The following is a 15,062-nucleotide window of genomic DNA, read 5'->3' as shown; positions in this document are numbered from 1 at the left end:
AATTCCCACAGCAAGCTTGTAAGCATAAAATATGAAATATCTATTTTAAAATGTAAATTTAGATCAGTAGATGATACCTTAAAGTTCTGGAAACAATGCTGAAGCATGGGGCATGAAGTGATTAATCCATAGTTCCCCGAAGGAAGTCTCTGACAGACTAGCTCTTTGTCAGAGTACACAGATTTTCTGATACCCCATTGTCTTTGCAGAAAAGGATTTAAACTTTCTATAACATATAAAATAAAGTTTGTGGAATGTTACTTACAGTTTGCATCTTAATTTGGAAATGGACCTATTTAAAAAATGTTCATTAGACACTAATCCTTCCCATACTACAATTCTTGATTTGAACATATAAACAGGAAGAAGACACGCATATCTGTCAAATGACCCTTTACTTATTTTGAGATATATTCAGTTTGTGACATATGACATGTCTTCATGCCCCATTTTCAATGACTTTAAAACAATATACCCAGTGGATTAAGAGACAGATTCATTCATACAAAATTAAACTAATAAATATAAGCATTTAAACCTTGTATCCTTCTATGACACAAATATGGACTAGGAGTGAATTCCCATTGTAATAACTTACGGAACCCCTGTCTGACCACAACCAGCTTTGGTTTGGGTACAGAGTACTTAAAAATTATTCATGGAAATGGATACTCAATACTGCCTTCAGTTAGAAAAATGCTTCAGAAAATGCCCATTTTAGGCACCAAGGAGTGTCTAAAATACATTATGTAAATTTCAAGACACAAATCCATAGAAAACCAGGCACCCTTAGCTCTTCTATATGCTTCAAATTATATAGTAAAGTTTAAAAAATCCCTACATAATACACAAGATAATCTATTCTGTGTAACAAAGTAACTGAAAAAATTTGTACATAAACAATAAATGGTTCCTTAAATTATTTCACTAGCTGCAAAACTGGCAGTGCACGACTGCGCCAGCTGTTTTACGTAAGATGATCTCCACATGTAGCCTATTTCCACCCAAAAGAATGTATATGTTGCTTCTAGTGCCATTACAATCTAAGACAACTATTCATTTCTACTCTTTCTTGAAGTCTGTGAATAATGCCTTCTTGTGATATTTTAATTAATAACAGGCATATAATTAACTTATCCAATTATTTGCATTGTGGTGCATCTAGGTGACCCTCAGTGCTACTGGTAACAGAAAATGATTGTGGTTAATTTGTGTTTAAAATGGTAATGCTATCAGTGTTAGCTGCATTCACAGGGGAGGAGGCAAACACACCATCACTGTAACATTTCGTGAACCCAAGTCCTTGGATTTTGAGGCCAGCTGACCACAGCTGTTAATTCTGATAATCCAGAGGAAAACTCCAGACTAATGCTTAGAGAACATGTCATTCATATGACATGTCAGAGTCTTACAAGGCACATAGATGAATGCATTAGCAGGTGTAGTCCGATTGAATTTCTGATCCCAGATCCTATCTGTGTGCTTGCACTTTGCTTGCAAAGTATGTACCCTCATCGCTGATTACATAGTTGAGTCATGTAATTTGTTTCATAAATTCCAAATTACAAAATCAAGGAAGAAGGTTAAGAAAAAGCATAATAAGTGCAGCTATTCTTATGAACGCAAATTACTGAATTTTTTTACACAAAACCAATGAGATGAGCAAGCTTTCTTGTCCACACTTTCATTAGAACATACTTTAGTTTACTTTTCTACTTTTCTTCCCACTCTCTACTTGTGCAAAGCAAACTTACACCGTCCCTAGTATAATACAATTGACTTCAAATTTCAGAAGCAATTTGAATATGCTCAAACAGCTGCAGACACATTATTTTGTATTAATAACTTTCGTGTTTGTGAAACACAAACTGTTCTGATTTGAACTCCACTTTTTAGATAGACAACTGCTGTAGAATGGGCCATGCTTGCTTCTTCTAGATTTTCCTGCCAGCACACCTCCGCAGGCATGCTGTTTGAGCAGGGGAATTGTGAGGTTGTCATGGGTTAGCTAGCCTAGTCTCAGAAGTGATGTTCTCGCAAAGGAGTGCTTACAGTTTTCCCCATGACCTGACAGAACCTATCAGATGGCCAGTTTGAATATGGACAATTCTTTAAGCCACTTAAAATCATTCTGTGATCCACATTTAAGAATAGACAAACTTCCCCCCTAAGCTCTCTCTCATTTCCGGTGCTGGGACAGGTGGCTGCAGGCCCTGTGTGAGGGCCAGTGGGCCCAGTGCAGGCCCTGCTCAGGCCAGGCCAGGCCGGGCCACGGCCATCCTGGAGTCGATGGACCTGTTCCAGCCGTGGAACCCCCCCCCCCCCACCCCAACCCCCCCCCCCCCCCCCGCCTTGCTGTGGGCAGTCGGAGCAGTTTGGCTCTTCCCCCTCTCCACTTCGATAAGCCACATTCCAGCTGCAAGGCCAAGGTGAAATTAACCCTTTTATTGCTGTGAAGAGCTGAAAGCCTGAGGAATGAGAAAGAGGAGATGCTTAAAGCTGAAATTCTGTTGTGAAGCTATGATATATCAGAGTACCCATTGCAATTTCATGAAGATATGGGGGGGTGGAGTGTTCAGCTCGTAAGCAAAAGCACCTGCGCTCAGATAGGCAGATGCTGAAGCAGCTGTAATTTCATGAGAAGTTGGACAGGGAGAGATGGAAGCGATGAGGACTTTTGCTCCAAATGGGAAAGGAGAAAACCTCAGTTCCTAGAGATGCTCCCAGAGATAGTCCTAACAATGAAGATGAGGAGGACCCTTTGCTCCCAGGGAAGGAGAAGGGCCTCTGTTCTTAGAGATGAAATGCTCCCAGAGATGGGTGAAGAGAACTTTTGTTTCTGAAGGGCTCAACCTTAAAATTGTACCCCAAAAAACTTCAAGAGTGGACCCTCGAAAGCAGTTGTGGGAAAAGCTGCAAGTTGGGGGAAGGGACTCACATGCGAGCAGAGAGACTCCTCTTCCAATGGACTGAACAGAGTTATTTGGAAGTGGGCAGCTGTCTCGTTGTGATAATGTTTTCATAGCATGAGGAAGAAGAGACTTCTCTTCCTAAATGGACTGAACAAAAGTTATTATGGAAGTGATAAACAGACTGAACATCTTAAGGGGTGTCTTTTTACATTGCCAGTGGGAGAAGGGAGGAAGGTGGGGGAGGAAGAGAGTTCTGAAGGTGTGGTATAATTTTTTTTCCCTCTTTTAGGTCTGTTAATAAACTTCTTTATATTCTTTCAAGTTTCGTGCCTGCTTTGCATTTCTCCTAATTCTTATCTCACAGAAGGTAAATAGCAATGAGTATTTTGGACCAAACCACTACACTAAATTGGTGTTTCCGCCCGGTTACAAACCAAATCCGCTACAGAGGTCAGCACAAAGGCCTCTCAAACCCAGCTAAGGGAAATGAGGATGCTCTTTCCCTCCGTGTCCATGTTGTACTGGGTGTCACTAACAGTGAAAGCAAATGTGCTATTAGTTTTTCCTATTTTCATTCACTTAATAGAGACATTACCTAACTTTAAACTTCATACGGTCTCCCAAAACTGTTTCAGAGGTCATTGAAGAGCATGACACAAAAACCTGAAGGACAAGATTTATGAAGAGAAGACGCGGTGCCGTCTGGCTAGCATGCTGTCCTGGCACCGGGCAATCTTCTGCCTGCTCCGAGCGGGGGCGCGGGAGGGCAGGCAAAGCTCCTGCTCGGGTTCGCCTTGCCCACCGATGGCGAGGGCACGGAAAGGAGGAAGGAGAAAAGAAGCGGAGGGACTTTTTCCTGGGCAGGAAGGGCTTTATTGGAGACAAAAATCCACGCAGAAAACCGAAAAAGCGTGGCTTGCAGGGGGTCTTGTACCCCCACAATATGGGCGTGGAAAACACACAGTAACCCATGGAACATCAGCCGAGGGGGCTACCAAGGCGGGGAGATGGAATTACAGCAAGTGGGAGAACAGGCAGGCAGGGAAGCGTAACAAGAGCCAATTAGCTACCGAGGAACATAGAACTCTCTGGAAAGACAACCAAATATGAGAAATAAGGGGAGAGGAGGGCTGCAGCCAATAGTAAGGCACAGATTTATATATTTTTCACAGCCTTTTGAATGGTTAAGGCTTTTGGGCTGTGGAAGCATCAAACCAATGGACCTTTTGGTTCACTTGATTCGGCTGATCATGGCTCACCACAACATCGAGATACAAACACCTCCAGAATGTGAAGTAGGACAATCAGTCTGTGCCATCCAAGTAGATTTTGCTAGAAATTCATAATCTTAGTAGAAAATATTTGTATATATATAATTATTATTATGAACAGTTAGTTCTCCCTCCTTGGGGAAATTACTACTGCATGAATAAATACCAAGATCTTCCAGCTCTACATCCCTTTATAAATCAGTCACTGGAGTTTGTCATAAATAAATGCTTATCTGGGAAAAAAAACCTAATGATTTCTGGTTTCATATGAGTTTGGGTCATGTCCCTACACCTCTCTTCAGGCCACAGGGACTCATCCTTCCATGGTCTGTTTCTCCTCCCTCCCAGAAAATGCTGCAGCTTGTACAGAAGCAGGAATGCACTGTTCAGCCCCATCACCATCGCAGAAAATACCAAGCTTACCCTGCAACTTTTTCCTCAAAGGATGCCTTTCTCTGATTTCTGTCACTCAGCAACTGCCAATTTTGAAGAAGAATTTAAATTGCCTTAGAGCATTCTAGCTCCTGTCCAATTTTTTGAAACTGAACAGTGGACTCAACGTGGATCTGACAGATGGGTGGATGGAGTACACGACTGCCTACATCTTGTTTCCTTAGGAAAGAAGACTTGAGATTCTGCAGCAGGGAACTGTAGAAGCTCTAACTGGGACACAAAATAAGACTACTAGTTACACAGAAATTTAAGTGGTAAGAAAATTGTTTATTGTTGAGGCATAGAAATTGCTCTCCAGGTGTCATAAAATGACAAACTTTACATTTTTAAAACCAAGTTAATATATTACGTAATGGTGTACTTTTCAGTCTTGAAAGAGTGAATTTTAATGCAGTGAGACTAAAGAGAACACATAATTAGGTTCTTAAGAGCAAAAATTTGTCCTCTATTACCAAAGCATCCGATCTCTTTAAAATAAACATCTCTTTTCCTCCTCAGCTTTTAGGAGATAAAGCTTCATGTTTGAGTGTGTACATGAGTGCATGTGTTTATATGTATACTTGTGTATATATTTAACGATCTTGGGAAGAGGCAGATCAAAAGAGCATTTATTTATAAACCTTGTTCTGTATGCTGTGGGAGCAAATTACAAAGTGTGAGTCCTGTGTCTGGAAAAAGTTCTGTTGTCCCTGCCCTGGAACCCTCCCTCATTTGCCAAGGATTTTACAGCTGTAGCAGCATTTAGAGGGGTATCATGACACTCAGGTGCTTCAATCCTGTTTCACAGAAAGCTCTGATTATCAGGACAGACTTTGAAATCAAACTCTGCATTCAGTCCATAGCCAGCTGAACTCCAGGGCAAACTTACCACCATGACCTGTTGCTAAATACATAGGGCTGCTGTGTTTTACAACTGCCTGAGTTTTTATAACATGGAGCTTTGTCCCTGACGATGAGTTGCAGCAATGAAATATGAAGGTCAGTGATGTAAATATTGTTGTGGTCATGAGTGTGGCTGATAACAAAGGACACAATGCACAGCTCGTTATGGAAAGAATATTTTTGTTATTGGCAGACTGGAGTCAAAGAGAACCCCAGTGCTTCACTGTTTGACACAGGTGCTCTGTTGGGAAGCACTCCTTTTTTTCTGAAGGCAAAAATCAAGTTCCATTTAAACTTACTGTCATCCAGATGCCAAATCAGTGTCAGACAAGTGCTAATTTTGGCGGGCCATTTAGGATTCAGCATAATCCAGGTAACTAGTTCAGCTTCAGCTGGATGCTAATCTTGGCAGTGCACTGAGAATGCAGGAAGAAGCCAGTATTGTTCCAACTTCATACACATGTTCAGATGGGGAAACTGAATTTAACTTGACTGTTCAGGTGTGATGCAACTTTTTAGATTGAGAAATCGTTGCAATTACCTTAATTAAAAGGACTTGGGATATGTCAGAACATTGTTTCAGCTCTGAGGATGACAAACAATATACAAGGCAGCAGGGAAGTGGCAGTGGAGAGATTGCAGACATACTCTCTCTGTCTTTTGATAGGATGAAAACACGGAACATACGTGGTGGGTTTTACTGTGCATGGGCATATGAATGACCCTGCGAATCTTGATTCACAGGTGGTGTTAGAGAGAATTGGGGTTTTTTTCTCACAAAGATGTTTAGGTAGAAGGCAGTAATTTGTGGAATGACTTTTACAGACCAACTGTGTCTTGGCCACTGTTGGGATTATTGTGCGCATGAGGATGTGTAACATACTTATATATATCAATGAATGATGCTCTTAGGAATAGCGACAGCTAAGGCGGAAGTAATCTCAAATAATCTCACACATTTAAGAGATTTTTTTAATGCAGCTATCCTATTGTACTGTGCATGCATTTATTTGTGTATATCAAATGGACAATTAATAGTGCAGGTGCTTGTTTTGCAGCTAGAAAGGTGTTCATGAGCAAGAAGATATACTTTTTTATTTTAAAGCTCATATGCCCCTTAGAACTGCCTTGTACTTCTTCATGGTGAATTCTTTTGGTGCGTACAGCTGAAAAATGTAGATCATGGTTCTTTTCCCTTAAACAAAATTCTACAGCCAGTATACGACTCCAGATATTTCCAAAACAAACATTAAATAAAATGTCTTGTAGGAAGGCTGGTTTCTCTAGGCCTTGGTCAGGCTAAACTGCCAGCCCAGGTTTTGCTTGTATGTTCTTACAAACAGGATGCTGAACTTTACCACACAATTTTAAATAAATGTTTTCAGTGAAGCCCAATTTAAAGCTTTCCAAATGTATCTTTTAAATAACACATTAAAAGTAACAAATATCTGTTCACATATATTATTAGTTCATGCTTATGTGGTATTATGCATCAATATGATGAATAAGTACTTATTCCCTATAAAATTCCTTACCCTAATAATGTGTCTAAATATATTTAATTCTAAAATTGGAAGTCTTTGTAACAGTTCTTGACTGTTGGAAGCCACGGTATTATTCACAGCTCAGTGCAAAGCAGGCTGCCTGAAATCCTCAATAGTGCATCTGAAGTTCTTTCTCAATGTGTTAAACTTAAACGGTCTCTAAAATTAATCTCTACTTAAAAGTCATAAAGTAACATGCATCTGATTTCCTCCCCCCAGGGGCTGATGAGTCAATTTAGACATTTTGAGAAGATGAGTTCCCAACTGAGCTGGTGTAACCTCTGGCAGATATCATGAGCAGACAACAGACTGCCTGCGGTTCCATCTAGAATGATCTGAAAAAGAATTTTTAAAAAAATCTTGCTTATTTGAGCATTTCATGTTTTGAAACAATCAAGCATTTCATAATACCAAGGCAGTAGGTTAAAGTTTGGATATGATCAGTTCCTGGTTTAGGTAAATAGCTAACTAGATAACACAGGATTATTGACAAATATTTGAGCATGTGAATCGTGAATGAAGCCTATGACCCTCCATGTCAATAAAGACAAGCACATAAACACTAAGGAATCTGATGTCTAGTAGGGCAGTGTACCTGGGATGCAAATTATCTCACTCTATGGAGGATACACTGTCTTAAGACTTCATTACAGATGCTCAGAAAACTGTGAGAAATCCAACATACCTTCAGACAGCTCATTGGTTATGACAAAGTGGTTTTGGCGCGTAATCTCTGTGACTCTGACTCATCTGCAGAAAGTAGGTAGAGCTGACTAATAATACCCGACACATAATATCACTATCACAGTATCTGCTTAAAAATTGCTGCTACCATCTGGCCACCCCTAAATACTTACTAAGAGTTTTAAATCTCTTACAGGTGAAATGAAAGACTGTTTGTCAGAAATTAAATCTGATTTTCCCCCTTCTCTTTCCTGATACGAGAGCATTTAAAACCAATCACAGAATGTCATTTTTCTCTGCTTTAGATATTACTGATGCCTGCTGAAAAGAATACAGACACTCAAACAAAGAAGTTAATTCTTAACTTTTCCTTTTTCCTCATTTTTAATCACTAACAGGTGTGTGTGTGTTAGCTTTATGGTTTGGAATCCTTAACAACTGATAAGAATTTAAATGAAATTGACAAGAAATGACAAAGATGGCAGTTTTTCACGAGTCACTGTGGTGTTGCTGAAGAGTAGTTCCTTTAAGAATTTTAGAAGTGCTTTACTTCAAAATAGAAAGCAAGCTCTTTCAACATTTTAAATCTTGATAAACTCCAGCAGATGAGAGAGTCCTAATGAAGCTGAGATGGGAAGTGCATATATAGTGGACCAAAAAATGTCTCTAAAATAAAACATTTTTCATTTCTGCAAATGCATTTCCTTTTGCATTTCTGTGGTATGATGCTATCTGGCTCTCAGACCAACACAGTACTGGTGTTTGGAGACTACTGGCTCTCAATACCAGTAGTCTCCAAAGTCCATGCAATTCTTTGTAGATCCATATGGGATACACTCTTACGTCTTCGCACACTGTGATTTTCTCTTAAGGTCTGTGGCTGTGTATGGAGACACTTCTTGAGACTTACCTAGTCCTAGATTCCAGAATCTTTGAATTCATTCTAATAGCTTCTAAAATTCCAGAGAAGACACCTCAATCAAAAGAGAGGATGCCTCAATAAGAATGAAGTTAGGAGATTTCAGATGGGTGAGGTGCAGTATAAGGGGTAATGCATAAAACTTTTCTTTGCCTAGTGACACTGTCGTCCTTGTACCTCCCATGTACTTTACTTGTTTGACTTTGGTCAGTCTAGAAGTTTACTGTTTAGCCTAAATTCATTTCCTCAGCTCACTTTATAGTCAGAGGGAAAAGATGAATACTTTCCAAAGAGTCATTGATCTCATCCACTCTCAAAATCTATTTAAAGATGAATTGTTCTATTTCTCTCCACTTAGATTTACAGAGCAATTTGTTGGTAAAAATATTCAGGCTGTAACTGGTGAAATATGATCTGGTAAAAATATCAGGCACAGCAAGTTTTTTTTTATGGACTTTATGAAATTATTATCGCCACTTGAAAGTAAAGCAATTCAACAAAGAATTTTTAAAATATTGGAATAAATGTCTATAGCGAACTCATAAAATCTTAGAAATATCTCTACTACCTTATACATTGTCTGTATACAGCATTAAGATACTGTAGATTAAGAATTTTCTATAAAAAATGCTTACAACAGTCTTGCAAATATACAGAATCACTTCAACATCTGTAATGTGTCACTTACTATGTATATCATACTTGCTTTCTTCTTCAGTTTTAAGCACTAAAGACAATTATTATAAAGATACTATAAAGATAAATATCCAATTTTTTATGTCTTTTACAGTGTCATGAAATACATAGCATCATCTAGGCAACTGTGTGAGTTCAGTTTAATAAGAAGGAGATTGCTATATTAAGAAAAGAAAACTTTTTTTGTGGGGGTTGAGACAAAACAAATAGAATGGAACAAAATAAAATGCAGGCATGTTTTGTAAATTGTATTTCTTGTAAAGAAACACTCCTTGAGGACTTACGCTTCTTAATATTTATATTAACATTATACTCTTAAGGAGAGATAATCTTCGAAACTGAGTTACATCAATAAAAAGAAGATGACTTATTCACATACGCCCTTCAATGAAAATGAAAGAATGAAAATTAAAAGATTTAAACAAGTGCTCTTAAAAAACAGGATCTGTTCTCTTGCATCTAAATGGACATTTCTATGCTGAAATTTAAAACTGACCTCTTCCTGTTCAAAACCCATAAGGCCTATTTTTGTTCCATTTTTGTAAATGGGAGTTCCAGGGACAATCATGACTGAGATTGAATGTCTGAAGGTAAAGAGCGACTTGGATACCAGTAACTGAAATGTGTGTGAATTAAAACCTTGTGGCTCTGAGAAGAGATTAAGATAGGCAGGAAATGCCAGAAGCCATTAAAAAACCATTTGAAAGGGATTGTTAAAACTGTTGTTACAAACTGGACATAAATGAGGGACAGATGCTTAAACTGAAAGGACAAGAAAAAACAGCACCTCACACATTTCAGAAACTGTTTGCTGTCTGCCATCTGAATATTTGTATCAGAAGTCTCTGGAAATCTAAATATCTAACTTGTATATCTGTGTTCCTACATTGCTTTGACATTCCCTTTCCCCTCTTTTTTTTTTTCTTTTCTAAAAGAAGAAAGAGTTCTTATCATTAGCAATTCTGGAAAGGAATCAAGCTCCATCCAAAGCTTCTAAGTCACTAGCAACTGTGTGCAGTTTTAGGTCACCTCAATATAAGAAGGATATAAAGGTATCGGAGTCTATCAGGAGGAGGACAACCAAGATGGTGAAGGGCCTTGAGGTGCAGATGTATGAGGAGCAGCTGAGGTCACTTGGCTTGTTGTCCCTGGAGAAGAGGAGATTGAGGGGAGACCTCACTGGCATCTTCGACTTCCTCTTGAGGGGAAGGAGGAGTGGCAGAGACTGGGGTGACTAGTGACAGGACCCAAGGGAATGGCCTGAAGTTGTGTCAGGAGAGATTTAGGCTGGATATCAGGGAAAGGTTCTTCACCTAGAGGGTGGTTGAGCACTGGAACAGGGTCCCCAGGTCACAGCCTGACAGAGCTCAGCAAGCATTCGGACAATGCTCTCAGGCACAGGGTGGGACTCTTGGTGCGTCCTGTGCGGGAGTTGGACTCAATTATCCTTAAGGGTCCCTTCCAACTCAGGATATTCTATGGTTCTATGATAAAGGGGAAAATATTTGTTTCCTTAAGGAAACAGTACTTATAGCTGTTACTGTTCATTACTTGATTCTTTATAAACAGTTGTTGAAAGGAAGATTTATAATATAAGGACAGTATGTTACTTAGCTGCAGAGGGAAACTAATCCCGTGAGCAACAACTCAAAAGTTGTCTCATGTAGTCCATCTGTTGGAAATTCACACATAATTGGCAGCTCCTGTATCCACTGTAGCAGTTTGACACAAGCAGTGAATTTGCCCCAGAAATGTGACTTGTCTTTTGCTAAGATAGAAGAGCTTTTAAGTCTAACAGCTGTTTCTGCCTTGCTTTCTGCAGATGTGACCGCAGTTCTGTTGTGAGTTGCACTAACAGAAGTGTTAAGTCCTTAATATCTTATATCTTATTTTAGTGGCACTTTTCCCTCTGAGGAACCTACATTTTTGTTATGGTGAAGAAAGCTGGCAAAACTGGTGTGTAAATGTTGCCCTGCAGATTTCCTAGTTGAGGTAGTTGTTACAGCTGATCAAGAATCAGTGTTTTAAATAAAGTTAACCATGACATAATAAATATCTTAGTAAACACATTGTACTCTAGGCTTTTAGTAACGAGCTAGTCTCTGATGTGAACGGACTTATCCTTCACTTACTCAAGGTAAAATCAGTATCTCAACATCTCTAGTAATTTCTACTGAAATATACTGAAAAAACATTTAGGTAATGCTTGATAATATAAAATTTCTTAAACCTCAAGCTTTTGTCAAGGGTATACCATGGCTATAAATATGTGTAGATGCTTAAGCTGGCAAAACCGTACATTTTAATAACAGTAAGTCAAAATACTGAAAGGAATTACCCTATTCTACCTGAAAAAGGGGTATCTGTATCAGATAAAAGTTACGGTCAGCATAAAAAAAAATTAAAAAAAGAAAAATCCAGTTTTCATTACTTTAAGCAAATAGCCTGAAAGGATTACAGTATTTCCAGGAAAACTTCTCCTTACCAGATCCAGTGCTGCTCACTTGAGTTAGTTCTTCATCATCTTCATCATCACTATCACAGTTTAATGGCTGAAAAGCTGTTTCTGACTCTGTGTCTACTTGATGAGCATCTGGCTCTTGCTCAGCAAAGCTTCGCAAGGCCACAAGGCGATGATGTATTGCTGCAAACAGGTGTTCAGTGTCTTTTGAGCTTGCCTGCAGAAAATAAAATGCATACAATCCAAACCAACTGACAAAAATGTCTATTTTTAAAATTTATTTTAAAAAAATAATGAAATAGTTGTATTTTGTCCTTTCTAATCAAAACAATCAATTTAAGATTCACACGTAATAATTAACATCCAAATATTAATGTAAATACAAATAATGTAAAGTTTCCTTATGTAGTCTGAGTTTTATGTGCAGCTGTTGATTATTTTCTTTATAGTTACAAGAAACATAAGCTTAAAAATTACTTTCCCCGAAGAATAGGTCTGTTTGTACGGAGCACTTGACATTCTGGATGACTCCTGAGTATGACTCTAGAAGTAAGAAAGCACTAACATTAACATATACAGTCGCCAGGTGGATACTGTAGGGATGCACACCAGCCTCTTCAACGACTGCAAAAGCAGCTTCCTGCAACCTCTGCCACACCCACACAGCTCTCATATATCGTGGTTTCCTCATACATGTCTATTTTTACTGCCCAGTAGTGCCAAGACGTAATTTACAGAATGTAAATTATATACTCTAGCAAAACAGGGCAGCACATCTGGAAATCAGGACATTTTTAATTCTCACATGCAGACCAGCAGTCCAGCACAGCCATAGTTAAGTCAATCCCTGTTAGGAAGTGACAGACTTACAGTACTTGCATATACAGTGCATGGTGCTTTGCTTGTGTAAGACATGTGACACTTCCTGGAAATGATGATTTATTTTTCTTTCCCAGCAAGCTGAATCCTTTCTAGAAGTATCTACTGGGGAAACTGTAAACATCCTTAAACTCATGCGGATGCTCTCACTTTCCAACTTGGGACATATGTGCTGTTTATTTGCAAATAAGTCTATGTCATTTCCATTTCCAATTTAGCCCTTGCTGGAGAAAACCAGAGTTCCCAAGACTATTGTCTTACATAAGGCAATATTGAAACTCTGTATTCTTCTCAACTGAGAAACACAGGTCCTACGCTGGATAGATTTATTGCAAGTGCTGTGTTGAGAACCATGGCAGAAAGCTGCTGCCTTTTACCAGAGTATCTTAAAAAATTGTAACTACCTGTGAAGAAATTCTGACTGTATTGCTTCCATAAAAAAGCCATTTCTGCATATTACTGCAATGATATCCATTCCATTGGTGGTATGTGAACCAGTCTGGAAATGTCCTAAGGCCATACCACATCATCACCTGTTTTTTTGGAATATCATTCTAATGCATTCCATAATAAAACCCATGTAACATCTAAGCTGAGCATAGTCTGACAGAGCATGAAGGCCATTTGCCAAAACTAACCTTCAGCAACTCCTCAGAATTCTAGATGAAGTGGGGATTTGGCTGGAGCTGTTGGCTTCTACTCACCTGAGTTAAAAACACTTGAACAGAGTGATCCTCTTGATCTGTCGCAGTGAAGCACAGACTCTTTCTGTTTGCTCTCTTTATAACCATTTGTTCCCAGAGTCGGGTGTTGAGAATCAGCCTCAAGCTACCTTGATTTCGCATAACTCAAATAAGAAGGTTAATAAGATACGCTGCAGCATTTCTCCAGCATTTGTATACAACTAATATTTTCAATTTCCTTCAATTATTCTTTTTAATTTGGTCTAAAACCCTGATAATAGTGAGATCTTTTTTTTTTTTAGTATCCATATATATTCGTTTCTTTCAATATGTCTGGCACACAAAGGAAATAATCTGCTGCAACTGTGCAATACAGTACAAAAACTTACAGCACAGTAAAAAAAAACATTCCAAAAGTGTCTTTAAACAGTGCTGCTGAAAAAGCAGAACCAACAAAGAGCAAATTGTCAGATTGGTGACTGAGCTGAAGACACAGTGCAGCAGAGAAGTACACAGAATCTAATGACGTCTGTGAGCCTAGTTCCTCAGTCTGTAACAGAGAATTTTATCAGGTAAAAAGATTCTCAGCAACTTGACTTAAATATAATTATCTTCTCAGATTTAACTGTTCTGAAATAAACTCTGGCCAACAATAATACAGGTTATTTGGTGTTTTCTGTATGAGATATTTCATTATTTAATTCTTACTTAGCCTTGACCGCAACAATCCATGCTTATTGCTAGAAGTGTCATTAAGCCTCAGGGATCCTCTGCCTCTTTCAGTCCAGGTTAAAGAAAGCTTATTAAATACGAAGAGCTTGCAGTTAATCTGAAAGAGAAATACATGACGAAACCTGCCAGCCAATGCTAGTTTTATTTGCTCTAAAGCTTTATGGTTCTAAAACTTCTGGTATGACTTTTTATACATCCATATGCACATGTAGAACAGTAGATATATAGATATATCACCATTATTACTTAAAATGAAATGGCTCCTAGATCTGTGCTCAACTCTTTTCACATCATAGAAAACATTCAGCATGAATCCCAGTTGACTTTTTCAATTATTTCCTCTTCATTAACTCTTCATCTATGATATCCACCAGTGAAGCTGAATTTGTTGCAAAAGTTGTACAACCTTATTTTCTCACTCATTACAAATGTTATGCAGCCCAGGATACCAGTACCACTACTAGAAGGGTACTGCTCCAAGTAAAACTTTTGTGTTCTGCCAAGACAGAAGAATTAATCAAAGATAAAATAGTGTTAAGATTTTTAAAATCATAATTGCTATTTGCTGAGAAAATAACATTCTGAAGATGAAGAATAGCAAGATATGCCCTTCCAGGTTGGAAAGATAATTGCTATTTTAGCTGAACTATAAAACAAATTACTTTAACAACACATTGCTATTTTCCACAAAAAAGTTTTTTCATAAACCCCATCTTTACTCAAATCACTTCCAATTCTGAGGTTTTGGTTACACTGGTATACTGTGTAGATGCTTATAAAATACCACTATAGAAGGACATTCTGAAAAAGACACTGATCGAAAGGGACTATAAAATGAACAAATATAATATGAAAAAGAAAATACCAACCCACAGAAAAATAGGTTAGCTGAGGCATAGCTTAAAAAAAGCAAAAATTTAAAATATAAATTGAAGTAATTTTCAGA

The 15,062-nt window shown here is 38.3% G+C and overlaps 1 protein-coding gene across 3 annotated transcripts in view; it reads right to left on the bottom strand.

Moving 5' to 3' along the window:
* Positions 1-4,882: 4,882 nt before the first annotated feature.
* RANBP3L (RAN binding protein 3 like) overlaps positions 4,883-15,062 on the bottom strand; it is a 30,724-nt gene continuing 20,544 nt past the window's right edge. The window contains exons 12-16 of one of the 3 annotated variants that reach the window (XM_032096730.1): positions 14,093-14,213; positions 13,406-13,548; positions 11,847-12,039; positions 7,748-7,812; positions 4,883-7,397 (exon numbers count right to left, since the gene is read on the bottom strand). In XM_032096730.1, the coding sequence (XP_031952621.1) occupies positions 7,766-7,812; positions 11,847-12,039; positions 13,406-13,548; positions 14,093-14,213 (504 nt within the window). In that variant the 3' untranslated portion in view covers positions 4,883-7,397; positions 7,748-7,765. The other 2 variants (XM_032096731.1, XM_032096729.1) reach the window with 2 other exon arrangements.

Source organism: Corvus moneduloides, chromosome Z, assembly GCF_009650955.1.
Source record: "Corvus moneduloides isolate bCorMon1 chromosome Z, bCorMon1.pri, whole genome shotgun sequence".
In the NCBI taxonomy this organism is placed as follows: domain Eukaryota; kingdom Metazoa; phylum Chordata; class Aves; order Passeriformes; family Corvidae; genus Corvus; species Corvus moneduloides.
This window is presented reverse-complemented; position numbering and strand designations above follow the sequence as displayed.